The sequence below is a fragment of the Echeneis naucrates genome, chromosome 2, assembly GCF_900963305.1.
Source record: "Echeneis naucrates chromosome 2, fEcheNa1.1, whole genome shotgun sequence".
NCBI lineage: Eukaryota > Metazoa > Chordata > Actinopteri > Carangiformes > Echeneidae > Echeneis > Echeneis naucrates.
Window position 1 is genome coordinate 10129041 of NC_042512.1, and position 14784 is coordinate 10143824.

At 43.0% G+C, this 14784-nt stretch overlaps 1 protein-coding gene across 1 annotated transcript; it reads left to right on the forward strand.

Annotated features, from left to right (window-relative positions):
- Window positions 1-18: 18 nt before the first annotated feature.
- On the forward strand, window positions 19-5448 carry slx9 (SLX9 ribosome biogenesis factor). Its single transcript, XM_029514992.1, is given in 7 exon segments — window positions 19-316; window positions 446-566; window positions 3485-3553; window positions 4183-4307; window positions 4309-4361; window positions 5057-5122; window positions 5228-5448. Coding segments are annotated over 7 exon segments (723 nt in total). The 5' UTR covers window positions 19-154; the 3' UTR covers window positions 5355-5448.
- Window positions 5449-14784: the final 9336 nt, after the last annotated feature.

Sequence of the window (14784 nt, forward strand, 5' to 3'; positions counted from 1 at the left end):
GCAGAAGAAGAAGAAGAACACAGCAGCAGCTACTTCCGGTGTCGGTCCCACGCTGTCGACGCGGTCGCGGGAGAGAGAGAGAGAGAGAGAGAGAGAACGCCGCACCGAAGCCAAACGTGACAACAAATAACGGATTAAAGACAGCAAGCTGAAGATGGTGGGGAAGATCAAACACGTGCGGCAGAAGCTCCACCAGGAGGCGGTGAAGCTGGAGAGGCCGCGCGGTCTCTGCGCGTCCCCCGGCTCGGAGGCGTCTCCGCTCCCGGTCCTCGGCGGTCCCCCTCCGTCTCTGGAGAACCGGCACAGACACAAACAGGTGTGAAGATCAATCTTTTTCTTCCGTCTTTATTTATCACCAACCGCACAGAGCTGATCTCCCCGTATTGTTGTTGTTGTTGTTGTTATTATTATTATTATTATTATTGTTGTTGTTGTTCCTCCTCAGGTCCTGACTGAGAGCTCCTTCCCCAGCGGGGTCTTTGCTGGGACGAAGATCCCCGCAGAGGCTCTGGTCCAAACACTGAAGTGTGAGGAAAGTCCAGATGTACCGGTCCCTCCCAAAGCAGGTAAGACAGACAGACAGACAGACAGACAGACAACACCAAGCTGAGCTGTCCCATCTAAACCTCAAACCTGTACGTGAGGCCCCCTGGAGCAGGACTTCCAATCCAGGAGGCTGATTTCTGTTGTTGTTGTTGTCCACCATTTTTTATTATTATTTATCATAGTTATGTTTTTGTTTTTTGTTTTTTTGTGGTAATTTTAATTTGAAAACACCCAAGTTGTCTCCCAACCTGGATGCGTTATTGTGAAATTCTGTCACATCTTTTCCTATGAATCTCTTTTTTTGTGTTTCTTCTTGTCGCGTCTTTTGTCGTCGTCTGCGTCGAACAATTTGTCAGAGGAAAATCTAGGAGTCAATATCAAACCTGAATCGAGCCGAGCGTGACTATGACTTTTGTAGGATTCAAGATTTTAGACGATCTTATAAGAGATGAATACGTTGAGCCGACGCAACCGGTGGTAACGTTAGTTTCCTGCAGTTTGGTGAACACGAGCTTGATGGTTGTCGTGGCGATCACCCGCCTCTGGCAGGTGGAGTCCGCTCGGAGGTAAAGAAAATAATTTCTCCCATCCCCGGCCGTCAGCACGTAACAATAGTTTTTGTTTCGAAGCTTTCCAGCGATCAGGTGTCCATATTGGTTCAGAAGAGACGACCTTCATTCACTCGGTCGATTTATATCGCGATATAAAAACGTTTTGGTATTTGTTTCACAGTGGACCATTTTCACATCTAGAACGCGACGTGGTTCGATAGGAGGGGGGGGCAAACGAATCTTTCCCAATTTGTCGTCCCTTGTGAGCATTTCTAACGAACGGAGTGAAGAAATGATATCGCGATAGAAGCTCCGGCCTGGTCCAGGTTTAATGGTGAAGCAGGAGTGAGGTAAACAGCACGTTTCTGGCCGCTAGATGGGGCAGAAGTACCTTTTAGTTGCCCTGCTCACGCCCCAGCAGGTGCACAGCAGATGGGGGGTTAAAAAAAAAAAAAAAAAAAAAAGGTTTGTGTGTCTTTGTTTTGCCAGGAGGACTCAGGAAGTTGGCACTTCCTCTCCCGAGCTGCTCTTTAATCCAACTGCCGCATGTCATGAGATCAATTTGGAAAAAAAAAAAGGGGGGGGGGGGGGGGGCGGAGGAAAATTCCTGTTCTGTCGGTTTTCTGTTCGATTTATTCAAAGCCAGGTTTAAATAGTTGAACCCCCCCCCCCAAAAAAAATTTGACGCAACACAATACACACTCATTTGTCAATTGGACAACGCGCGACACATTTAGAAGACGCAGTGCAAAAAGGGAACGGCACAAAGGAAGGATTTTTAGGAACTCCTAAGGATGATGGACAATGGTGCAGTTTTCGAGCCTTTTTTTTTTTTTCTCCCCAGAAACTTAACTGTGTATGTGTATGTATATATGTATACATATGTGTATATATATGTATATATGTATGTATATATGTATATATATATATATATATATATATATATATATATATATATATATATATATATATATATATACACACACACACAAATGTGTTCATGAGTTTGTTGAATGTGCACCACTCTTTGTTGACATCCTGTCAAGCCGAGCTCATTTGTGGGAGTTGTTGTTGTTGTTGTTGTTGGACATTTTTGTCGGGTCGACACAAGCTTGATCTGTGGGGAACGACAAAACAGGCGGCACACATTTATTTGTCTCCATCTCGCTCCGATAGCTTGTTTTATTTACGTGCGAATGGATGAATGAAACGGTTTCCTTTTATGTTTGTGACTTTCTCGCACTTTGGTGATTCGGACAGAAGATGACAAAGTGGTCCATCTTGGAAGAGACGGACCAGCCAGGCCGTAATAATCACAGCTATCCATTTCGTCTAACAGCAGGAAGCCGATGCCCCCAGTGGGAGTAGAGTGGTGGTGGTGGTGCCCCCCCCTCCTCATAAGAGATTACATTTCTCCAGCTCTACCCGCATTTGTAGTCAGCAGCAGATGCCTATCTTCGCTTGTTGTCCCGCTGCAAACAGCAGCAGGATGAGCCGTGCGGTTCGGCGCCGCGGGGGGGGGGGGGCAGATAAGGAGCTGCCAGGATCTCGGCCATGGACACAGCTCTTGTCGAATTTGACTGTATTATGATTGTCCTTAGTAAAGTTCGGAAAGTTTGCGCCACTTTAAGGGAAAGTCCAGAACCGGGTTCTTCCGCCATCTTGAATTGAGGCGCTCTCTCGGTTGCGTTTTGCATATCTTTCCATATATTCATTTTTTTTATTACTTTTTTAATCTTACAAAATGAGGAAAAAAAGTGATCAGTTTTGACTTAAATAATTTTATTTATTTCCAAATTGGATTTGATGATTTGTGTGTGTTAATACAGCAGATTGAAGGTTGGGGGGGGGGTATCAGGTCAATGTAGATGAAGCTGTGCTGAAAATCCCAGCGTTTTTAGTTCAGACTGAAATCTCAGCAAGTCTCGACTGACTTTTGTTTCAGACTTGTCGGGTCAAATGTGAGGTCAAGGGAGCGCACTGTGTGCACACACACACACACAGTGCACGTGTCGTCCCCTGGGGCCACACACACAGCTCATCTGCTGACCCAGCTCGGACTCTGCGGTCCCTAATAATGGAGCGGCACGTCAAATCCTGCTCTTCTCATTGAAATGACATGCGGCTTGATTGGACGCCTCTGACCTTTAAACTGGGCCCGTCAATCAATGGACGCGGCGAGGCATCGCCTCATTGTTTCTGAATGCCGTGTGAACTTAAAGGCGCCAAAAATAAAGTTATTTCTAAGCTTTCCATTGTTGGGAGGATTTTTGTAATCGCGATAACGTGACACGTCTTTTTTTTTTTTTTTTTTTTTTTTTTTTTTTTTTTGGTCAAGTGTTGAATTCGGTGTTTGAATTAATTTGCCGTAACCTCTGTTTTGACAGGCCCAGAGGAGAAGAGGCTCAAGTCGAAGAAAGAGAAGATGAAGGAGAGGAGGGAGCGCTGGCTCAACAGTGAGTTCACATCTTTGTTTACACTTCAGGTGCGCGTTCAAGTCTGGAGGTCTGCTTAAAAAGACCCACGACAATGACCGACAACGTGTTGTTTTGACACAAACAGCAGAGTTCATTTTGACTCCCCCCACCCGTCCACATAGCGGATGTTGCTGGTGTCAGTGTTGGAGAGGCGGAGCCTTTCTTCCATCGTAATTATAACTCCTCTCCCCACCATCACCACCATTGTTGCAATCAGACCAGTAACTGAACCCTTCTGCTGAGCCAATCAATTCCTCAGTAACACAACACGTAACCCCCCCGGCATATAATTAGGTGCTAATGGCTGGACGACTCAAGTCCTGCTGAAACCCAAAACCGACTCCATGGCCGAGCCGTGTTCAGGAATCAGGAGAAAATTAGAAGGAAACACGAGCTTTATTCAGATCACGGGCGCCAGGCGTTTATCAGAAACCCGGTCGAAGCTGTGTATGTTCATGACTTTGAGCTTGCTAGCAGACTCCTTTGCGCTGGTCTGTTGGAGTTTGTAATATAAATATGCTTGGGAAGACGGCCACCGAGTAACGCTGCCGGTGACCTCTGACCTCTGACCTATGCGCTAAAACGGCTTTTCTCCTGTCTCCTCTCAGAGATCAGCTCCATCAAACAGCAGCAGGAGCAGCAGGTGGCCGAGGCGCGCAGGCAGGCCACGCCCGTGGTGGGAGACCTGAGGCCGCTGGCCGACGCCCTGCCGGAGCTCTGCCAGCTCATCGGCCCCCCCCGCGACCGCCACCCTCGCTGTTCGCCGCAAGAGCAGGAAGAGTAAAGTGTAAGTGCTGACCAAGCGCAAAAAAAGACTCCTGTTTTTAGTTTCATCGCACGACTAAACCTCAGGCCACCTCCCGTTCTTTGCTGCACCGAACGTGACAACATTCAGGGGAAAAACATGATTGAATGAAAAATGAATTATTTATCAGAAGTTGGGTTTTATTTATTTTATTTAAAAAAAAATGGTATGTAGTTTAAAGCATATGCTTCGGACACATGTTCAGAGATTCAGTGGGAGGCTATGGAGTCAGAGCAGTCTCATAATTAATGAATTCTCGCGGCGTTTCACAAATGCACGTGCTTTGTTTCGTAGTTGTATTTCAGACTTCACAAATGTCATTTTGAGGCACACTTGTAATATAAATTCACGGCGCGTACGCATTGCTGAATGTGCCTTCAGGAAATCTGTACGTAGAATTTTGAGAGTGATTTGTCGTCGTAGGTGAACCAACTTCACCTTTGATAAAGCTGTCAATCGAACCGCATGCACAATTGTGAGTCCGAAATACATGCATTTGTGCAAACCCCCGCGAGAGCTCGTTCATTATGAGACTGTTCTTGCTGTTACATCATCTTAAACCCTAAAGTCGAGTGATTTGGTCACACCGGCACATCCGTTGACTCCAAAGGGTTAAATCAGATGAGTGATGTCATGTTGTCCTCTGTGTAATCACATTGTGTCCTCCCTCTCCACAGGCCAGTCAAGAGACCTGATCCAACAGATTTCAGTCAGATGAAACAGTCACAGAAACGTAAATTCCTGTAAGCCTTTATTTTTTCCCCCTTGCTTTACAGTACTCAACCTCACTAACCACTACTGAATAACAACCCCCCCTCCCCAGCTAACAGCCGTACATTTCGTTGCAGAGAAACAGAAAGCAGCCGCTTCGTAGAGGCAGCGAAGACGCTCTCGGGCAGGATAAACCCGCTGGCAGATATCGGCGAGCAGCTGAAGAAGAGGATGAGGCAGGAGGAAGAGCAGGGCGGAAGCTAACAGCAGCTGACTGAAGCACAGACTTCAAAAAAACAAAAAAAAACAACAAAAAAAAAAAACAAAACCCTGTAATCTTTGTCAGGGGGAAACTGAACCTGGAGGAAGAAGCTGATACCTGGTACTCAGCGTTGCTTACAGAAACGGGACTTAAGGGCCCGGCGGGGGCCTGAAGAATATGCAGACACAAGCGGCATAAAATGTAGCATGGGTAAATGATTACTTTATCAGAGGTCCTGCAGTAATACATCCCAATTCTATCAAAAACTCATTTCATGTGTAGTTTCTATAAGTTCGAATCAAAATACGAAGTATATTCAGGCCGCTTCTCTGATTGGCTGGAAAACAGCGTAACACAGTCTGGTCACTTTCTGAATGCACTGTATTTGCAATGCCACAGGAACTCTAGCTGCTAATTAACCTACGCTGGGCTCAATGACTCATCAGAAGTAACCATAGCAACACTGGTCCACAGACATGAACATCGGCTCACCCCGGACTGGAAACGGCAGGCAGATCAGCCACGATTTGGAGAGCTGTGGAAACAACATAGACTCCAACCCAAGTGGGAAATAACGAGGATTTCAAACGCAACAATGTATCTTCACTTTTTGTTTTGTTTTTTCATATCATTAAATATATTCATATGGAAACTATTTCGGCCCCTTGGAAATAAAATCTACATGAATCTACATTTTTTTTCTAAGAAGTGACTTCTTGAATCTAATAATTTTATGAGTTCATATCAGAATTTGAGAAAAAAAAAAAAGAATTTTGTTGATAAATAGTAGTGTCTGCAGCATATATATATATAAAATAAATAAGTGAAAGGTGTGACTAGATGAGTGTAAAAAGGGCATCTAGTGTGTGTATGCAAAAACAAAGCAGAACCAGGGAGCATGGACGGATGTTCCCCCACCCACCGGCTTCCCCGAGGCATAACTGACCTGACAGGGGCTTCAAACACGACTGCACTGGACCCCGGGCCATTCAATGAGCCAACCCTGACCGCATCTCCTGAAACACAAAAACAAATTAGTACAAGAACAGAAAAGGCCCCACCCCTCCTTAAGGGAGGTGTCCACAGTATACCGCAAACTACAATCTATAATGACGCACAGGACTGAACCCAACATGCCACCCAAAACAGCCGACGCCTGACAGCTGCAGCACCAAACTACATGACTTAATGGGCACACCAAGCTCATTACGGGGTAGCTGCTTCCTTACCGACTGACCAGCGTCACTGCGTAACAATGTGCCCTGTCCTGTGCAGTGATGGAGGGATCTGACCGCTGCTGTCAACAACTCCTCCTGTGAAACAGACAGTGGAAAAATGAGTCAGACACACATGACAGCTGCACCTTTTTCAGCTCTTGAGGACCACAAACATAAACCCTAGCCCGCGTCACAGCACATGCTGTAAACGTGTCTGGGGAAAAAAAAAAAAAAAACAGGTTCGCTGTTAATAACAGGGACTGGGTTATGGGCTACATCCGATTTAAGATGAGGCCTAGTCGCCATTATGAACGGCAAACAAGCCTCATTCACGTTGGTTTTGTCACTTTACGGTCTTCCCTCCACCAGCATTCCAAAAACTGCAACATATACACAACTCTGCCACCCGTACTCCCTCCAGGGACCACATCACCCCTGTCCTCAAACAAACTCCTCCTCACCTACAAGGCTCTCAATAACCTCGCCCCCGCTCTTACCTCACTGACCCCCTCCACCGCCCCTCCCCACCATCGTCAGTTCCAACCAGAACCAAGCACCGGACCTTGGGGGACCGAGCCCCTGTCCTCTGGGGCTCCCTCCCACTGAACATCAGGAATGCACACTCCATACAGACCTATGAAACACTCCTACTCCTACACCTACATATTTTTTTGTATTATTATTATTATTATTATAGCTCCTGTTCTATCGAAAAGGCCCTGTCACGCCAACCTGTCCCCTTCTCCTTCATCTCAGGCCTCACAATACTACTAAAAAAAAAAAAAAAAAAAAAAAAACACCACTGACGCTCGCAGTCAAAGCGTACTGATCATTGATATTTTCTAAAAAAAAAAAAAAAACACATCGAAATACAAGTCGGATGACAACTCTTATCACACAAACTAGACCTCGCAGTAGTTTTTATTTTCTTGTCACAGGTTAAAAATACACCTATTCCACACTCCTTTTTTTTGTAGCTATTAATAATAATAATAATAATAATTACAATGGCGCCCACCCAAGGTCGCCTGACGGAGAATACAAGCGTGTGAAGACAAACAGTAAACAAGAAACGGGACACAATAATGCATACATTTAAGATTAACTCACGTGCTGAAAACAGTGAACAGCTAACTGCGCTCTTCTGGTCACGTGACATGCGTGGACTAGTCCAAGTTTATGGTGCCGGAGGGGGGGGGGTGGCGTCGGCGCAAAACCGACGACAAATAAACAGCAGCAGCAACAGGGAACAACGCTGAGTAGCCTAGCCTAGCCTAGCCTAGCCTAGCGCGGGGGGGAATAGCTTGTCGCGCCAACATAACTCAATAGCGTCGAACTACCTACCGTTTTTGTGGCGTCCACACGCCACAAAACACCGATAACGCCGCTCTAAACAAGTAAAACAAAAAAACTAAACAAAACAAAAAAACAACAACAAATAAATGAATACACTTACACTAAAAACTACGCAGATGTTTTGCCGACGTTGCGCGCTCATGAAGCCAGGTGCAAATGAAAGTGCGTCACTCCTGACCACGCCCACCAGGTGAAGCGCATGAGGTAACCATAGCAACACAGCTTTGGAGCGCCGCAGCGGACCGTCACTTCATTTTAAGATTTTTTTTTTCTTAATTCATATCATGAAATACATGTCTTGTATGGAAACCATTTCTGCTAATTGGAAATAAAAATCTACACATACAGCCTTTTTTGCCTTTTTTCCCCCATTTATAAATATTTTCTGGTTATTATGGGTCATGATAATCTTTCTAACTTCCGAATAATTTAATCTTGTGTTATTGACACTCTTGCTTTTATTTACGGCTATGGAGTAACACCTTGTGGTTTGGTGTATTTGGGTTGTTTTTTTTTTGTAAGCACTGAACTTTTGTTTTCACTCCTTAATTTCCCCACTGTGCTCTTGTCCCATCCACCCTTTGCAGATGTGAAAGTTACTGAAGGGGAAAATAAATAAATAAGTAAAAATGTCGCACCTCCTCCAGGCCATCCTGCTATGATTAGCACGGAGGTAAGAAAAACCCAATCAATAGGAGCTTGGGAGGACCATTAGTACTCATTAATAATGGAGGGCACAGTGTCAAATTAAAAGAAATCAGAGCTCACTAGGCAGCTGTCTGTCTGCGGGGCCACCTCGCTTTAACTTTAAATTGAGCATTGAGCAGTCCTCCATGGGTGCAAATTTTGGAAACCCACAGCTGACCCAACTCTGTCAATAATGCATCCAACCATGATTAAAGAAACTGTGTACAGACTTTAAAGTGCTTTGGCCCTTCATATGAACAACGGCCTTTTCTCAAGATTCAAAATTAAATCCCTTCACTAGACCGTGTCAGTAAATCCAACCAGTCATCCTCTGGTGAGTTTTTAACCCCCCCCCAACTTATTTAACCGCACGCACAACTGTCAACACAAAGTTGACAAAGTAACGCAACAGCGGTTGAAATTGTGTTGTCCATAGCAACAGATGGCCAGATTTGAAGCAAATTAGAACCTGTCACCAGGAAAAAAAAAAAAAAAAAAAAAAGACTGGAAACAACACCTCATCCGAATTTCAGCAGACTAAAAAGTCACCTTGTGTGACATTACTCAACAGGAAGTCTGCTTTTTTTTTATATATTTTTTATTTACATAATTTACATAAAGAGTTGATGGCACAACCTAAGTTTATGAAGCGTTAACTTAATAAGAAGAGAGAATGATATTTTGTTGATGTCTGCTCACCATGCTCCGTCTCTCTCAAAATGCTTCGCTCATCCTCATTTTACTCTCGTTCCTTTTCTCTGCAATGAAATAATTCCATTTCACAAGTCTTGGGACGGTCTGCTCAACACTTGGTACACATCTGGTGGTCAACTAGCCTCAACTAAGCTGCTAAAATAAACTTGTGTTATTTTTAGCAGAGCTATACATTTCTTTTTTCCAGCAGCACCTGCATAAAATCTTTTATTTCCCCTGTTATTACTGTCAATGGATATTTAGAATTAGTCACTAATAATAAAGTAATCACTTGGGACTTAGTCTTGGGACTAAGTGATGCTGTAAACTGTTATTTCATCACTTTGCCACAAAAAGAAGGATATTTCTGTTGGTTTTTTTATGTTTCTGACCTGCTCACTTCCTCTTTTCGTTTGGAAATATTCCATTTGCAATACTATATATATATAGCAGAAATGGTTGTATTGTAGAAATGCCAGGGCCAAAAACTAGGAAACTAAAACAGAGCAGATGTGTAACAGATGGTAACGTATCAGAGGGAGATAATTACGTCCGCCCTCATGGCTGTGGACAAATCCGAGCCACACACAAGCTGTTGAAAGGAAGGACAAGCCCCTGTCTTCAGTCATTACCATCACAATAACTAACTCTCTCCTCCTTTCTTTAACGCCCCATTTCCCATATTTGTTTGTTTGTTATTGATACCAATAAGAATAATAATACATTTTATTTGTAGGGTGCTTTTCAACGGGACTCAGAAATGCTTTACGGATAGATACAAGTGCAAGAGGTATGGATTTAAAAAAAAAAAAAAAAAGTGCTCAAACACAAAAGTTAGATAGCATAAATAAATTACATTGGAACAGGTGAGGTAAGTGAAGTGAGAAGACAAGACTTTGTTTTGTTATCATTATTATAATTACTATTTATGATTAGTCACTGTTCTGATTCTGAAATGTGCCAATGTGGCACTTACCTTTTCAGAGGCAACCTCTTTTCATCTGGCCAATGAGAGCAGGCAGCTGGAGGATGCTGGGGGTGGGGGGGGGGGGGGGGGGGGTCCGACAGCACTCAGAGCCAGAGCCGCATCATCATCATCAGCATCATCTGCATCCCCGGAGCCAGAGGTCCACGGAGAGTTTCTGTAAGTACCCCGCTCTAGGATTTGAAAAGAAAAAGGCAAATGACAACTTTATGAATTGCTTGCCGGGCTGTGTGTTCGTATAGTTCAGAAACGCATCACACTGAACTGTTGAGAGATGGGAGATGTGACCCAGCTTCTTATCAACAAACACTGCAAAAAAAAAAAAAAAAAAAAAGTAAATTTTAAGGCATCTGGGTTTGCCAGAAATTTACAGCAATAAATACAGTTGTCAGTAAATGTTTAGTTTAAAACCATATTTTACTGTATAAATGCAACTTTTTACCATTGAAAAATTGGGCTTTTTCTTTTATATACCGTGTAATGAGCATAAAAATCATATTGTGGAGGAACAGTTGTTTTTTTGTTTGTTTTTTTTTTAAATGGCACTAATCTGAATTCATTCTGTAAACAATCAAACTGACATCCACTTTAAATATATGGAACTGATATCTAAATCCAATTATGACAAAAAACTAAAACCTTGCACTTTTCTTTTAACCTAAAGCCAAATACAGTGCTGACGTGGAACACGCCGTGACAGTTTTGATGCGAATCATTCAACAGAGAGACGCTAATATGTCGACTCCTTTTGCCGTAGTGATGTGAGTGCGTGTCATGTGTGAACAAAGTCAAACACATGGGCTTGATCAGTCACAACATGAGATTAAGGAGCATCTCTTAGCTGGTTGGATTTCTTCTCTTTGTACACATTAAATATGGAATAAATATAACTAACCGTCAAGGTTAACTGACGGAGCATCATCAACGGCAATGACATCCATTAGTAGATCTCAGATATCGGTGGGGCCAGAAACAGTGTCATCATGGGCCAGATCTTAAAATCCTTGGCTGTCATCGCCGGGGCCTTGCCGATACCTGTGTGTCGAAATGGCAGTTGAGCTCAGGTAATAAAACACAGCAGAACATTTGAAACATTCGAAACCGATAACACTTTTTTGACCATTGTGGCCATTATTCAAACTTAAAGAAAAAAAAAAAAAAAACAAAGTCACAGATCAGGGAGACGGTTTTCGTGCTAGAGTGCTGGGAAAATATGGATTGTTGGCTTGTGTTTTACTTTTTAAATCTGTCAACATGTGATGGTAGGTTTTACCTCACAGCCCGTGTCTCCTCTTGTTTCTTATGTTTCTTTCTCCTCCAGTTAGAGCTCCGTCAGGTGGAATTACTGTGACCATAGCGTGTCCTCGTGAGGCGATGTGTCCTTTACTCTTTCAGTTCTATAGATGAAAAGCCTCTTTACTTTTCTCATCCTTGTTCCATGTTGTTTTTTTTTTCTTTTTAAGTTGTGCTCACCTCAACATCAATGTGCAGTGAGGCCCACAAGGACGTGGAGCACAAAACCCCGTGGGCGACACCCGGAGTTGGCAGATACAGATCAGGCTTGACAGCATTTACTCGCCCCATCAAATCAATTTCTGCTCGGCTCTTCTGTCCTTTTCAGTCACGCTGAGAGACATGCGGCGAGGGTTTACATCTGCGGGTAGAGACGGTCGAATGAAAACAAAATCGATTCAAAAAGATTCACGTCCTGGTGTAAATGTGAACGGCAAAACGTCATCAAGGACCAGGACCACCCGAGACACGCGTGGATAAAAAGCAGCATTGGGAATGAAGAGATGATGAATGAGAGCGGGAGGAAAGCAAACACAATGAAAGCACATGCCAAAAATCAACAGCGGGCTCAAATAACAGAGGAAGCGATAGTGGCGGCGTTAATAATGACATTAAAACTGATGACAGCAAATAATGATTAGTACAGCAGCATATGTGGAGCAGAGATTATTCGGGACCTGCAGGATGAGGGCAGGAGGGACAAAACACAGACTGCAGGAAGAGACAAAGTTAGAGACATGTAATGTTGGAATGTTGGAGAGACAGAGACAGAGAGAGAGAGAGAGAGAGAGCTCTTCAGTGCATCCCCCAGCAGTCTAGGTCCAAAGCAGCAGAAGCTAAAGCGTAATCAAACTTTCACTTTTGACTAGAAGCTTCGTCAAAGAAGAGGGTTTTCAGCTGAGCTATTCTGAATTTCACTGGGAGCTGGCACAGGAGAAATGTGATCTCCTTTTCTCGCGCCTGTTAACATTCGGTCTGAATCAGCTGAAGGCCTTTCGGGGATTTGTTTGGGCATCCTGATCGTAATGGATCGCAGTCTCGAGATAGCAAATGAGTGCTCGGAGGCGCTGGCCTTATTGCGGGCAGAAAAGAAAGCATCCGTCTAATTGAAATAGTCATCAGATTGGAATGGAAAGTAATGAAAGCGTAAACGTGGCAAACTCATAGCTCTCCCTTTGTCTTCCGATCTGCTGTCTCTGTCTCTGAGACGCTGATGTGAGTATTCCCCGACTCGCTCCTTGAATCATCACTAATTCATCACATTTTACCGTCTCTGCCACTTTTTTTTTTTTTCCTTTCTTTCTTTTCCTCCTCAAATTCTTGTAGTGGGAGGTGAGCCCACTTTAATATTTTATAAGGGACCACTTCTAGGAAGCAGAGGGAGCAAAGTCAACCCGAGTGCTGGACGAGAAAGCGCCCTGGAACTTAGACAAGTATTAGGTGATCGGTCACGAGCAGGAAGTCTCAGCAAGATCTTATGAGATCACGAGGCAACATTAGAGGAAATGCAACAAAGCTTCCGCCAGCATAAAATTAAATCCCAAATCCGATTACGACCGCAACATCTGTCAAGGTCGAGGGTCCGTCGTCGCGACTAACCGCCCCAATGAATGCCCCAATATATGTAAAAGGAAAAAACACATGAATATCTTAATGAAGCAGATCTGCCGGGAGTAAATGGATCAATATCATTAGAGAGCAGAGCCTAACGATTGTTAGAATTGTCAAACTCTGGAATGTGTTGGAGATGTTGATTATTTTCTACCACTCTTTAGCCCGACCGCTTATTATTATTTTTATTTGGAGTGGTATATATTGGTTCCATTCTGCCTTTTGTATATATGACGTTGTGTCCCGTTATTGCTGTTTTACTTTTTATCTTTTGGAGAGCACCTGGAAAAAAAAAATGTTTTTAATCAAAGAAAGGGGCCCTGCAATTAACGTCAAATTATTAAGTTAGGTTTAAAAAGTTGGTTTAAAGCTGAGCTACAGACAAGCTGAACTTCAAGTGGTTTAGGGACCGTTAGCAGTCAAAAATATTTTTAGATGTTTCACATCAAGTTAAAATCCTTTAACTACAGATGACGGAGCAGTTAATCCCTGCTGTTCATCACTACAACTAAGTGTGTTCAAAGTGGGTGAACACACTGAAACACAAACATGAACATCTTTAACTGTATGAAAGAAGAGGACAGGCATTCTCCTTGTAATTTTTCTTTTTTTTTTTTTTTTTTTGTTTTAAATGCCTGAAGGAGGCATGTGAGGAAGCTCCAAGACTGATGACAGTGCAGCTTACGCACCAGAAGTCGATATGTCATGGGTTTCGATGCCTTTCTTTTTTTTTTTTTTTTTTTTTTTTAAGTTTCAGGTTTTACAACTTGCTGTGCCAGCTCCATTTTATCTTCCATTTTATTTTACTATTTTTTTAATAATCGATCCTTCATATGGTATAAATGTACTGAATCACCAGTTTCCTCCAAACCTGTCATTCCTTCTTGCAAGCATCGAATACTGCCAGAGGAATTATTGCAGGACTTGAGATTTTCTGATTGTGGAGCCGTGCATCTGTCAATGCTCCTGAGTAAAAGAAAAATAAATAAATAAATCAATAAATGAAAAAGAAGCCCAGCTGTATATGTGCATGGTGTCTGAATGTTAAATAATACAACGTAAATATAAAACAGAAACGTAACAAAATAAATCCAGGAATAACGTGCTCCTGTAAAAATAGCACTCTTAGCATTGATTAACTCTTCATTGGCGCAATAAAAACTATAAATAAAACTATAAATCAAACTATCTCCACCTCCTGAGATGGAAAAATCTCATTTATTACTTTTTCATTACTATCCACTTAGTCAAACATCTCAAAAAATGTTTCTTTTCAATACTTGCATATAAATTCAGGCGTTAAGTGGTGAAGCTTCAAACAATGAGCGAGAAAATCAAAATAAACAAATAAATTCATTAAATTGCTGCTTGTGTTAAACTGCTGAGCACATTGCATTGGCACAGTGCTTCTGTTATCTGTGTGCACGGTTGTGCGACAACTGGGATGTTCTGAACTGGCATCTGAGCTGGTTTACCTCAGAAATTCCACACCTAACATTTTTAAATGCTTCATTTGAATCACCAATTTACAAGAAGAATCCGTGTTACACAGTTGTATTCGACCGCTTAAGCCTAACCTTTAAATGGGAC